The sequence below is a fragment of the Pectinophora gossypiella genome, chromosome 20, assembly GCF_024362695.1.
Source record: "Pectinophora gossypiella chromosome 20, ilPecGoss1.1, whole genome shotgun sequence".
NCBI classification, from domain to species: domain Eukaryota; kingdom Metazoa; phylum Arthropoda; class Insecta; order Lepidoptera; family Gelechiidae; genus Pectinophora; species Pectinophora gossypiella.
Genome location: NC_065423.1, coordinates 463,805 through 478,478, shown reverse-complemented (window position 1 = coordinate 478,478; position 14,674 = coordinate 463,805). Strand labels below are relative to the sequence as shown.

At 36.4% G+C, this 14,674-nt stretch overlaps 1 protein-coding gene across 2 annotated transcripts in view; it reads left to right on the top strand.

Annotated features, from left to right (window-relative positions):
- Nucleotides 1-4,079, top strand: part of LOC126375893 (potassium channel subfamily K member 15-like) — a 49,846-nt gene extending 45,767 nt beyond the window's left edge. For both annotated transcript variants that reach the window (XM_050022979.1, XM_050022978.1), the window contains exon 10: nt 949-4,079. In XM_050022979.1, coding sequence (XP_049878936.1) covers nt 949-1,017 — 69 coding nt within the window. In that variant the 3' untranslated portion in view covers nt 1,018-4,079. The remainder of the gene's footprint in view (nt 1-948) is intronic.
- Nucleotides 4,080-14,674: the final 10,595 nt, after the last annotated feature.

Here is a 14,674-nt window from a genome sequence, read left to right as displayed (position 1 = left end):
GCCCTACAGGGTCCATGTTTTAGCTCCCATGCCTATGTAACACCCCATTGTACTACATGGAATGCAATTAATATTTGAATTTGAATTAACTTGTAACCGTACCTCTATTTAGAAAAATGAAATACAGTACACGCTTATTATATTTAAACATTTGGAGTTATTGAGACAAGCTATTTTGAACAGATACAATTTGTTATGTGGCTTACAAGATAAATAAGCTGACAAATAAAACACAAACTAAATTTGCAAAAGTATGCGAACTTTTTGTTATAAAAATATGTGAATGTTTGTCGTAATTATTATTTAAGTACTCCAGGCACTGTTTCAGTCGTCTTTAGTAGACTTTTGTTGATGTAGAACAAAATGTTAAACAAATATACTAATTATTGATAACATAAGACATTATCTCATCCAGAACATACCATCGTCTTCACTTCACACTCAATTTTTGCTTCTCGTATTTTAAAATTTTATGGATAGTACAAATTATCGATGATAGATAGATAAAATCTTTATTTAGGTTTAAGACGTTACATTAACTCCTTAACATTAAAATTGGAACATATATGAAATGTAAGACTTAAAACTAAAAAAGGTACTAGTTCGGCTAATGTCGCATCCACCCACATAAGGGGCAATACAACGCCGAATTTCAGCCATACCTCTAAAAAATAATTCAAAAAACTTATACTAATAACAAATCAAACAAAACAGACTCTGTGCTTTTAAAATAAAAACATTTTGCGCACTGTTCATATACCTTACTTAAGTAATTTTGAGTTGTTTGTTTGCAGATAGATGTGTGTCTAAGAGCGCTGAGTATGTATGTTACGTTTGTGTGTATGTGTGAGTATGTGTGTTACCAAATATCCCTACGATAACATCTTGGCCTTGGTCGATGCTTTGCCTATCGACGTCATCTCCTCACTATTTGGCATTATATTTCAGGAGCAGGTGATACATTACGCCGCTGGACTGAAGCGTGCCGTGAAACGAATATGCCGCTGTAAGAGATGACAACGTCGTATATACCTTGGAATTGTAGGTTATACTTCATAATATAGTTACGTTATTACAGGAAGCGCATATAAGAGCGCAACTAAGCCGCTCCTACGGGCTTAGCACCGTAAGCGCGCGACTCTTTCTCGCCTCGACACACGTCACCCGTCACTCTCTCACAGAACTGCATAGAAAGAGACAGATGATCTCTGTTTGAGGAGCTCGGTGGCGCAGCGTTAAAACGCGCTCGATCTGCGATTGTTGAAGTTAAGCAACTTTCGCAAAGGCTGGTCATAGGATGGGGGACCACTAAAAAAAAAAAGTTTTCATCTCGAGCTCCTCCGTGCTTCGGAAGGCACGTTAAGCCGTTGGTCCCGGCTGCATTAGCAGTCGTTAATAACCATCAATCCGCACTGGGCCCGCGTGATGGTTTAAGGCCCGATCTCGCTATCCATCCATAGGGAAGGCCCGTGCCCCAGCAGTGGGGACGTTAATGGGCTGGTGATGATGATCTCTGTCGCGGCGAGAAAGAGTCGCGTGCTTAAAGTGCTAAGCCCGCTAGTTTGGACACTTGTCGACATGGCCGAATACGGCTGGAGAAATATTATACAGGAAGCCTTCTAGTACCTATACATACACGTATAAGATCACGCATCTTCCCGGTTGGGGTACGCAGGGACCACGGAATTCCATTGACTACGATGCTGACTTTTACTTCTTCCACTCTCATCAAAGTCTTCATGTATGCTCGCCGGTTTAGGGTGGTATTAATAAACTAATCTCAACTGAGACTGCCCTCAAGATCATGCTCAAGTCCCTGTCTAAATATATAAAAGGAGAAACTGACTGACTGACATATCAACGCACAGCCTAAACGGCTAAACGTAGGCACTTGAAATTTGGAAGCGACGTAGCGTAGGTACCGTAGAGGTGCACTAAGAAAGGAATTCCCGGAATTCCCATAGGAACGGGAATTAGCGGGAAAATCCTTTTGTATGAAAAATCTAAACCGCTTAAGTTAGACGCTTGAAATTTGGCATGCAGGTACCTTAGTAAACTTAAAGCTTAGTTGCACCAGGATATTGCAAAATTCCCACGGGAAGTTAGCGGGAAAAAACTTTTGTATGGAAAAATGTAAACTGCATAAGTTAGATGCTTGAAATTTGACATGCACTCCCCAAACACAAAGATCTCTCTTTTATAATACGCCACGCGGACGAAGTCGCGGGCAAAAGCTAGTTTTTATATAAGAACTGTCACATTTACATGATCTTGAGAGCAGTCTCGAAGCTGAGATTAGTTTATCAATACCACCCTTTCATACTCTTGACCTGGGCGTCTAGAAACACCACATCGTTGCAATTCATCATCATCAATATTGCTATTTGACATTTGTTTGCATATGCGCTAGATATACAGGGTGTTAGTGACATCGTAACGAAAACTTTGAGAGATGATTCAGACCATGATTCTGAGTTGATATCAAGTGGAATTTTCCGTCGCAAAAGTATGGATAGGAAAATAATTAAAAAAACACACAAAAAAACTCATGAATTTTTTGACAGGAAATTCCACTTGATATCAACTCAGAATCATGGTCTGAACCATCCCCCTCAGTATTCGTTACGGTGTCACTAACACCCATACCTACTTGTATGGCTACCGTATGTACTTGTATGGGGTGTAAGTGACATCGTAACGAATACTGAGAGGGATGATTCAGCTGATTATTCTGAGTTAATATCAAGTGGAATTTTCCAACGCAAAAGTATAGAATTGAAAAAAAAATAAAAATACTAAAAAAAATACATGATATTTGCGACGGAAAAATCCACTTGATATCGACTCAGAATCATGGTTTGATTCATCCCTCAAAGTTTTCGTTACGATGTCACTAACACCCTGTATACTAGCTCTATTGATTAATCATATATCCAAATTGAATAGAGCTTTCTGGAATAATTGTATTACAATTCGGTATTTGCGTTACAACCTAATTAGTTAGGATGTTAGTGAGAAAACCTTGTATAATAGCGTGTTTACCTATAGATAGACTAGTTAGAGTAGGTACTATAGGATATAAGGCTGGGATAATTATAAGTATTTTTCTTTTTGTTTTTTGTTATTTATTTTAGTCTTTTTTATTTTCTGTACTAATGAAATAAACATCTTGCAATAATCAGTTATACAAAAAAACATTTGTAGATATTTAAAAAAAATAGTAAAATTGTACACCATTCTTATATACTTACAGCAGGTTTTACTAACACTGTTGACTCGACCATTATAGACGGCGATACGGCTCACCTCTTTCCACGTTGGTCCAACAGACAGCTCGGTGAGGTGTGCGTAATTAGTTCAACTCGCGAGTGATGTCCGGGTCTTGCGATCTGGAGATTCCTGATGGGGACATTGTCGAAATCACTTTGTGAGACTGTCCTTTATTTGGTAACGACTTTTCATGATTGAATCATCTGATTGTCCGAAAAAACCTGATTCCGTGCTTCGGAGGGCACGTTAAGTCGTTGGTACCGGCTATTAGCCGTAAAAGCACCTCCACCAACCTGCAGTGGAGCAGCGTGGTGGAGTATGCTCCATACCCCCTCCGGGTGATTGAGGGGAGGCGTAGCAGTGGGACGTATATAGGCTATTTATGTATGTTATGTATGCGAGTAATGTACCTCTGTCTACCCCAATAGGAACTTAGTCGTGAGCTTATGTTATGTTGTTATATATTATAGTATATCAGACAGGAATGGTGTGTTTAACAATGAGATCGGGTGGCCCTACTGCTGGGCAAAGGCCTATCCTTGATTCTTCCACTCCTTGCACACCATTGTTCAAGAAAATAATAATCCTTTTGGCAGACCCATCAGAAGGGCTCTTCAGTTAAGGCATTGTCTATAAGAAGGGCTCTCTATATAGCCTTTTAATTAACATATATATCTCGGCCTATAATACGGTGTTGTATAGATTTATGATTTAGAATAAATGTAGTATTATCTGTATCATTAATGTGTATACGACGTGTTCAAATAGACTTTTGATTTAAATCAATTAATAAAGACTTTAGTTATGGATTTGTGTTTTTGTGTACTCTCTACCTTTAGAATAGAATAAGGAATAAAGCCACGTGTAGAACGGCAACTCTTCGCTCCCGACCAACGACTGAGCTAGGTTTACCATATCTTCACTCGCCAAAAGTAAAAAAATAAAATAATATAGCACTATAGATCGGTAACTAACCGCTCGCACCAACTCGTATCGGGCGCACCAAATCTCCACCAACCCACACTGGAGCAGCGTGGTGGAGTATGCTCCATGCCCCTTCCAGTTGATTGAGGGGAGGTCTGTGCTAAGCAGTGGGACGTATATACGCTGTTTCAAAAAGGCTATTCCTTTTTTGAAAAACACTCAATCAACAATCTCGACTCGGCCGCCGACTTTCTCTTTATGAACTCACGAGAATAAATTATAAAGAATTATAGAGTTAGGAAACTAAAACTGGACTATTTAAACTTCGGAGCGGCAATAACTGCAGCTATTCCCCACAACTGTTTCACAAGTTCTGCAACTGCACTTCTAATGCAGTCAGGTCAGGCCGCACTTCTTAATTGAGAAAAAATCTGCCAAGTACCAGTTGGTGTCGCGTATAGAGGGTTTCGTAAAGAAATCGAATCAACTATTCTTAGATAATTGTAGACAAAATAATCTAAATATACACAAACAGGAATGCAATTCAATTGATCATTACACACACCTGTGAGTAGTTACGTAAATGTTTGGTAAACTGATTTAGGATACATTATTTGCAATTAAAATAACTAACTAATAACTAATTCAGGGTTTCAATGTGTAAACTTATAATTAATTTAAATTATTTGTTTTCAATAACAGTAAATTTGACTTTTTTGCTGTCCCCAATTTATGTATGGGACATACCTAATAGTTTACCCAGCGCGTCTCAATGTTTGGACCTTGTAATTTAATATAATATCCTAAGTAATACAGTTCATTCAATTATTTCTGTGGGGTTTTATTGTAATTACCAGCGCTCCCTACAAAAATACCTATTATAAAATGGCGAAAATTGTTTTTTTTAGGTTTGTAGGATCGTAGGTATTTTTTATAGATGTTGGATTTTTTGAATTTACTTTCAATGTAATTTCTCGTCGTGTTCCCGAGAAAAAGAGTCCCGATAGGCATACAGGTAGATAACAAAGTGAACCTAAAAATGATCCTTCTCTTGAGGTGCGCAAAAAGTAAAAGGTGTATCAAAATAAAGCTTATTAGAGAAGTACGGCTCCGTGGGTCTTTAAGGTAATTTCACTCGCGAGTCGGTTTTGTTCGAGCTAATTAAAAACTTGTTCTGGTAAGGAGCAACTCATTCTTTACTCTTTGGTTATTATGAGAAATGATCTTTTGAATTTATTTAAATAACTATATTTTTTTAGCATATAAAGCGAATGTTGGTTGATTGAGTGGACGCCTGTGCCCAGCCGTGGGACGTATATAGGCTGTTTATGATTATGATGCAACCCTATTTGTATAAAAAACAAAAAAATACAAAAGCGAAAATGAAAAAAAGGAAAAATAAATAGTCCGCAGGGAGAGGTATTTACATTTACTAGTAGTGTTAATAATTATGAGTTAGTTCACGGGTAAATAATATGTATGAGTGTAATTAGCAAATGAGAAAAAAAAATCTATCATGACTCCACTGATAGTGCCAACGAAAGGAAATGTTAATTTTCCTGGGCATTAAACTTGTAAACACAAAACAATTGTGTGACCCTAACCCTGAATTCGGTGCGTGGTTTACCAAACAATAATTATAAAACTGCTGTTATCTTAACCCTCGGACACGTGGACACTATCACTATTAGTGGTCGTCGTGGGAAGAGGGTCCGTCGTGATTTCTATGAGTGTTTTTAGTTGGACAGTTTCAATTATGGTTATTTGGGACTTGCAAACGGTCTGTGTTTGCATGTACGGTCTTTGGCGAGAGATAAAACGAAATTAATTATTTTGTGCGCGTATGAAGCAATTGATGAATGTAGACGAAGCAAGAGAAGTGTGTCAGGATCGAAGCAAATGGAATTCTATAGTCTCTGCTTACCTAGACAGACCTTAGGCTACTATACATTATCCTATGTTATAAGAAGATATGATATTATGTTATACTGTTACTTATAAATAAATTTCAGAACTGACCATTGAACTTGGCACTCCTCACTCCTCGATCTCACTTCTTTTGTCGTTCAAGTCAACAACCAAGGCATTAATCATAATATTGAACTTGGCTCACACTTCACATTTATGTTTTTGATTGGATATCATTACTTTTTGTAGGTACTTACCTACTAAAACGGAAATACCTAAGTAGGTACCTAAATGAATGAAAAAAAAATGGGTGGCAGATAGGTGTTAAACTCGTTTTAGATTCACGTAAAGTTAAAAAAAAAAACAGTAAAATGGACGAGAGTTGTGTTGTATGGTGGGCGAAAAGCTGACAACCTATCACTGCTAAACACATGTTCCAACTTGCTTACCTTCCCTCACAGTACTTGTCGAACGTGGCATCAAGTGGTTCTATGATCACTTAGTGCTCTGCCTATCCCGATAAAGCATATAGGCGTGATTATATGTTATGTTGTATGAAGGGTTCGAAGGATAATTATCTAAATATATAAAAGGAGAAACTGACTGACTGACGTATCAACGCACAGCCTAAACGGCTAAACTTAGGCACTTGAAATTTGAAAGAGACGTAGCTTAGGTACCGTAGAGGTGCACTAAGAAAGGAATTCCCGGAAATTCCACGGGAACGGGAATAAGCGGGAAAATCCTTTTGTATGAAAAAACTAAACCACTCAAGTTAGACGTTTGAAATTTGGCACGCAGGTACCTTAGGTACCGTAGAGCTGCACTAAGAAAGGAATTCCCGAAATTCCCACGGGAACGGGAATTAGCGGGAAAATCATTTTGTATGAAAAATCTAAAACACTCAAATTAGACATTTGAAATCTGGCATGCAGGTACCTTAGTAAACTTAAAGCTTAGGTGCAACAAGATATTGCAAAATTCCCACGGGAACGGGTGTTATTGGGAAAAAACATTTGTATGAAAAAATCTAAACCGCGTAAGATACGAGTAGATGTTTTTAATCTAGCATGCATGCATACCTAAGTTAAGTTATGGCTGTATTTTGAAAAATGGGAGTTAGCGGGGAAAAAATATTGTATGAAAAAATCTAAACTGCATAAGTTATGCTTGGAATTTCACACACACAAAGATCTCTCTTTCATAACACGCTACGCGGACGAAGTCGCGGGCAAAAGCTAGTTAATACATAAATAACTCCATAATAAATTTCACCTAACTGAACCTATAATCAAATTATATAAATGAACATATTTATTTTCATCATTAATATTTATTTTCATCATCAATTCTACTCCTACGTAGTAAGTTTGGCCTTAAAATGCTGTCGACTCCTTCCAACATCCTTCATAAATCGATCAAAAATACAGTTTTCTAAGCGTTGCCACTCATAGTCAACACATTTGCATAAATTTTACCTCTAAGTAGTAAGTTTGACCTAAGAATGCTGTCGACTTCTTCCACCAACCTTCACGAATCTTTGAAATATACAGTTTTCTAAGAGTTGCTACTCAAAGTCAATACATTTGCATAATTTTTTTCCCTAAGTAGTAAGTTTGGCCTAAGAATGCTGTCGACTTCTTCCACCAACCTTCATGAATCTTTGAAATATACAGTTTTTTAAGAGTTGCTACTCAAAGTCAATATATTTGCATAAATTTTTCCCCTAAGTAGTAAGTTTGGCCTAAGAATGCTGTCGACTTCTTCCACCAACCTTCATGAATCTTTGAAATATACAGTTTTCTAAGAGTTGCTACTCAAAGTCAATACATTTGCATAAATTTTTCCCCTAAGTAGTAAGTTTGGCCTAAGAATGCTGTCGACTTCTTCCACCAACTTTCATGAATCGATCGAATATACAGTTATTTAAGAGTTGCCACTCAAAGTCAATACATTTGCATAAATTTTACCCCTAAGTAGTAAGTTTGGCCTAAGAATGCTGTCGACTCCTTCCACTTACCTTCATGAATCGATCAAATATACAGTTTTCTAAGAGTTGCTACTCAAAGTCAATACACTTGCATAAATTTTATCCCCAAGTAGTAAGTTTGGCCTAAGAATGCTGTCGACTTCTTCCACCAACCTTCATGAATCTTTGAAATATACAGTTTTCTTAGCGTTGCTACTCAAAGTCAATACATTTGCATAAATTTTATCCCCAAGTAGTAAGTTTGGCCTAAGAATGCTGTCGACTTCTTCCACCAACCTTCATGAATCGATCAAATATACAGTTATTTAAGAGTTGCCACTCAAAGTCAATACGTTTGCATAAATTTTATCCCCAAGTAGTAAGTTTGGCCTAAGAATGCTGTCGACTTCTTCCACTAACCTTCATGAATCTTTGAAACATACAGTTTTCTTAGCGTTGCTACTCAAAGTCAATACATTTGCATAAATTTTATCCCCAAGTAGTAAGTTTGGCCTAAGAATGCTGTCGACTTCTTCCACTAACCTTCATGAATCTTTGAAACATACAGTTTTCTTAGCGTTGCTACTCAAAGTCAATACATTTGCATAAATTTTATCCCCAAGTAGTAAGTTTGGCCTAAGAATGCTGTCGACTTCTTCCACCAACCTTCATGAATCGATCAAATATACAGTTATTTAAGAGTTGCCACTCAAAGTCAATAGGTTTGCATAAATTTTATCCCCAAGTAGTAAGTTTGGCCTAAGAATGCTGTCAACTTCTTCCACCAACCTTCACGAATCTTTGAAATATACAGTTTTCTAAGAGTTGCTACTCAAAGTCAATACATTTGCATAAATTTTTTCCCTAAGTAGTAAGTTTGGCCTAAGAATGCTGTCGACTTCTTCCACCAACTTTCATGAATCTTTGAAATATACAGTTTTTTAAGAGTTGCTACTCAAAGTCAATACATTTGCATAAATTTTTCCCCTAAGTAGTAAGTTTGGCCTAAGAATGCTGTCGACTTCTTCCACCAACCTTCATGAATCTTTGAAATATACAGTTTTCTAAGAGTTGCTGCTCAAAGTCAATACATTTGCATAAATTTTTCCCCTAAGTAGTAAGTTTGGCCTAAGAATGCTGTCGACTTCTTCCACCAACTTTCATGAATCGATCGAATATACAGTTATTTAAGAGTTGCCACTCAAAGTCAATATGTTTGCGTAAATTTTATCCCCAAGTAGTAAGTTTGGCCTAAGAATGCTGTCGACTTCTTCCACCAACCTTCATGAATAGATCAAATATACAGTTTCCTAAGAGTTAGTATAGGCTGAGGTCAGTGCTTGGAAAATTCTACCAATTAAAAAGAGTGCTTAATAACCATACGCTAAAGATTGTATATTATGCGCTTGCAGACTCGCTTATTACTTACGGATTAATTGTATATGGCCGTACTTTTATAACATACTTGAATGATATCAAAAATATACAGATAAGGCTCATAAAGTTTCTGGTAAGCAAAAAAGTAAAGAAAGTGTGTAGTGTAGATTATAATCAGTTATTTCCTGTATGTCAAATTTTGCCTGTGGATATGAAGGTTGAATATTTAATTGGGTAAGAGCATTACTATAGCGAAAAGTACAAAGTAACCGTTAAAAATAAATACAATACAAGAAGTGTAAGAGAGAAAAGACTGATACAACCTAAAACAAATAATTATTATGGAGAAAGAATGTCGTCATATTTAGTGCCAAAAATATTTAATAAAATAAGCTTGTTAAGACAAAATAATAAGTTAAGTAAAAATCTGTTAAAATTAAAACTAAGAAGTGTATTGCTCGATAGCTGTAAGTAATATATTATTTGTATTAACAATTACTGTCGGTAGGTAAATTAAGATATAAACATATGAGCGCTACTCGCCATCAAACTTCATAAGTTTGGCGGGGATGATCTGTAAATCTACCGTTTAAGTTTTTCATTTAAATAAATTAAAAAAGAAAAAAAAAAAAAGTTGCTACTCAAAGTCAATACACTTGCATAAATTTTATCCACAAGTAGTAAGTTTGACCTAAGAATGCTGTCGACTTCTTCCACCAACCTTCATAAATCGATCTAAAATACAGTTTTCTTAGCGTTGCCACTCATAGTAAACACATTTACATAAATTTTACCCCTAAGTAGTAAGTTTGGCCTAAGAATGCAGTCGACTTCTTCCACCAACCTTCATGAATCTTTGAAATATACAGTTTTCTAAGAGTTGCGACTCAAAATCAATATACTTGCATAATTGTTATCCGCAAGTAGTAAGTTTGGCCTAAGAATGCTGTCGACTTCTTCCACCAACCTTCATGAATCGATCAAAAATACAGTTTTCTTAGCGTTGCCACTCATAGTCGACACATTTACATAAATTTTATCCCCAAGTAGTAAGTTTGGCCTAAGAATGCTGTCGACTTCTTCCACCAACCTTCATGAATCGATCAAATATACAGTTTTCTAAGAGTTGCTACTCAAAGTCAAGACACTTGCATAAATTTTATAACCAAGTAGTAAGTTTGGCCTAAGAATGCTGTCGACTTCTTCCACCAACCTTCATGAATCTTTGAAATATACAGTTTTCTAAGAGTTGCTACTCAAAGTCAATACGTTTGCATCAATTTTATCCCCAAGTAGTAAGTTTGGCCTAAGAATGCTGTCGACTTCTTCCACCAACCTTCATGAATCGATCAAAAATACAGTTTTCTTAGCGTTGCCACTCATAGTCAACACATTTACATAAATTTTACTCCTAAGTAGTAAGTTTGGCCTAAGAATGCTGTCGACTTCTTCCACCAACCTTCATGAATCTTTGAAATATACAGTTTTCTAAGAGTTGCCACTCAAAGTCAATACGTTTGCATAAATTTTATCCCCAAGTAGTAAGTTTGGCCTAAGAATGCTGTCGACTTCTTCCACCAACCTTCATGAATCGATCAAATAAACGTTTTCTTAAGAGTTGCCCCTCAAAGTAAATACACTTGCATAAATTTTATCCCCAAGTAGTAAGTTTGGCCTAAGAATGCAGTCGACTTCTTCCACCAACCTTCATGAATCTTTGAAATATACAGTTTTCTAAGAGTTGCGACTCAAAATCAATATACTTGCATAATTGTTATCCGCAAGTAGTAAGTTTGGCCTAAGAATGCTGTCGACTTCTTTCACCAACCTTCATGAATCGATCAAAAATACAGTTTTCTTAGCGTTGCCACTCATAGTCGACACATGTACATAAATTTTATCCCCAAGTAGTAAGTTTGGCCTAAGAATGCTGTCGACTTCTTCCACCAACCTTCATGAATCTTTGAAATATACAGTTTTCTAAGAGTTGCTACTCAAAGTCAAGACACTTGCATAAATTTTATAACCAAGTAGTAAGTTTGGCCTAAGAATACTGTCGACTTCTTCCACCAACCTTCATGAATCTTTGAAATATACAGTTTTCTAAGAGTTGCTACTCAAAGTCAATACGTTTGCATCAATTTTATCCCCAAGTAGTAAGTTTGGCCTAAGAATGCTGTCGACTTCTTCCACCAACCTTCATGAATCGATCAAAAATACAGTTTTCTTAGCGTTGCCACTCATAGTCAACACATTTACATAAATTTTACTCCTAAGTAGTAAGTTTGGCCTAAGAATGCTGTCGACTTCTTCCACCAACCTTCATGAATCTTTGAAATATACAGTTTTCTAAGAGTTGCCACTCAAAGTCAATACGTTTGCATAAATTTTATCCCCAAGTAGTAAGTTTGGCCTAAGAATGCTGTTGACTTCTTCCACCAACCTTCATGAATCGATCAAATAAACGTTTTCTTAAGAGTTGCCCCTCAAAGTAAATACACTTGCATAAATTTTATCCCCAAGTAGTAAGTTTGGCCTAAGAATGCTGTCGACTTCTTCCATCAACCTTCATAAATCGATCAAAAATACAGTTTTCTTAGCGTTGCCACTCATAGTCAACACATTTACATAAATTTTACTCCTAAGTAGCAAGTTTGGCCTAAGAATGCTGTCGACTTCTTCCACCAACCTTCATGAATCGATCAAATAAACGTTTTCTTAAGAGTTGCCCCTCAAAGTTAATACACTTGCATAAATTTTATCCCCAAGTAGTAAGTTTGGCCTAAGAATGCTGTCGACTTCTTCCACCAACCTTCATGAATCGATCAAAAATACAGTTTTCTTAGCGTTGCCACTCATAGTCAACACATTTACATAAATTTTACTCCTAAGTAGTAAGTTTGGCCTAAGAATGCTGTCGACTTCTTCCACCAACCTTCATGAATCGATCAAATATACAGTTACTTAAGAGTTGCCACTCAAAGTCAATACGTTTGCATAAATTTTACCTCTAAGTAGTAAGTTTGGCCTAAGAATGCTGTCGACTTCTTCCACCAACCTTCATGAATCGATCAAATATACAGTTACTTAAGAGTTGCCACTCAAAGTCAATACGTTTGCATAAATTTTATCCCCAAGTAGTAAGTTTGGCCTAAGAATGCTGTCGACTTCTTCCACCAACCTTCATGAATCTTTGAAATATACAGTTTTCTAAGAGTTGCGACTCAAAATCAATATACTTGCATAATTTTTATCCCCAAGTAGTAAGTTTGGCCTAAGAATGCTGTCGACTTCTTCCACCAACCTTTACGAATCTTTGAAATATACAGTTTTCTAAGAGTTGCTACTCAAAGTCAATACATTTGCATAAATTTTTCCCCTAAGTAGTAAGTTTGGCCTAAGAATGCTGTCGACTTCTTCCACCAATCTTCATGAATCTTTGAAATATACAGTTTTTTAAGAGTTGCTACTCAAAGTCAATACATTTGCATAAATTTTTTCCCTAAGTAGTAAGTTTGGCCTAAGAATGCTGTCGACTTCTTCCACCAACCTTCATGAATCGATCAAAAATACAGTTTTCTTAGCGTTGCCACTCATAGTCGACACATTTACATAAATTTTACCCCTAAGTAGTAAGTTTGGCCTAAGAATGCTGTCGACTTCTTCCACCAACTTTCATGAATCGATCGAATATACAGTTATTTAAGAGTTACCACTCAAAGTCAATATGTTTGCGTAAATTTTATCCCCAAGTAGTAAGTTTGGCCTAAGAATGCTTTTAACTTCTTCCACCAACCTTCATGAATCGATCAAATATACAGTTTCCTAAGAGTTGCCACTCAAAGTCAATATGTTTGCGTAAATTTTATCCCCAAGTAGTAAGTTTGGCCTAAGAATGCTGTCGACTTTTTCCACCAACCTTCATGAATCGATCAAATATACAGTTTTCTAAGAGTTGCTACTCAAAGTCAATACACTTGCATAAATTTTATCCCCAAGTAGTAAGTTTGGCCTAAGAATGCTGTCGACTTCTTCCACCAACCTTCATGAATCTTTGAAATATACAGTTTTCTTAGCGTTGCTACTCAAAGTCAATACATTTGCATAAATTTTATCCCCAAGTAGTAAGTTTGGCCTAAGAATGCTGTCGACTTCTTCCACCAACCTTCATGATTCGATCAAATATACAGTTTTCTAAGAGTTGCTACTCAAAGTCAGTACATTTGCATAAATTTTATCCCCAAGTAGTAAGTTTGGCCTAAGAATGCTGTCGACTTCTTCCACCAACCTTCATGAATCTTTGAAATATACAGTTTTCTTAGCGTTGCTTCTCAAAATCAATACATTTGCATAAATTTTATCCCCAAGTAGTAAGTTTGGCCTAAGAATGCTGTTGACTTTTTCCACCAACCTTGATGAATCGATCAAAAATACAGTTTTTTAAGAGTTGCCACTCAAAGTCAATACATTTGCATAAATTTTACCCCTAAGTAATAAGTTTGGCCTAAGAATTCTGTCGACTCCTTCTACCAACCTTCATGAATCGATCGAATATACAGTTTTCAGATTAGTGATGGGCTGAATGTAGATTGAACCGAATTCGAACTTCGGCCGAACATTCGGTTTAAGGCAACGCCGAATTCGAACTTCGGATTTCGGTTGATATTCTCGCCTTTTCTTCAATGATTTACGTTACGAATTGTTTACGCGATTGCTTGCAGTTTGTTGTTGTCCCTGCCGCCCGCTACCCGCCCGCACGTCACCGAGCCGGCTAGCCGCTCATTATTGCCGCTTTCTCCGCAATGTTGGAATCGACACCACATTGTGATGTGTTCGCTGACAGATGATGGAGTGTATGGAGAGAGTGTTTGGCCTTTTGCCAGAAGATTTGTTAATGATTTACTGTTTTGTTTTTTTTTACATTATTATTTTAATATTTTTTTTTGTGTGATAGTTTACCTTTTAATTTTGAAATTGTAATTTTTTATTTATTATTGTTCTTTCATGTTCATAGTCTTATTTTTCTTTTTGTTTCTTTTTTCATTCATTGTTTATTTTGTGTTATATTAGTTTTTATATTGTCTTTTTTTCTCGTCATACAGCGCATTGGATTACACTGTAATGTTGTATGTACCTTTATAAATAAATAAATAAATAATAATAATTGCGTCATCCGTGACACGAGTGAAATAGTTAAAATACTCAAAAAGTTATTAAAACCGTGCT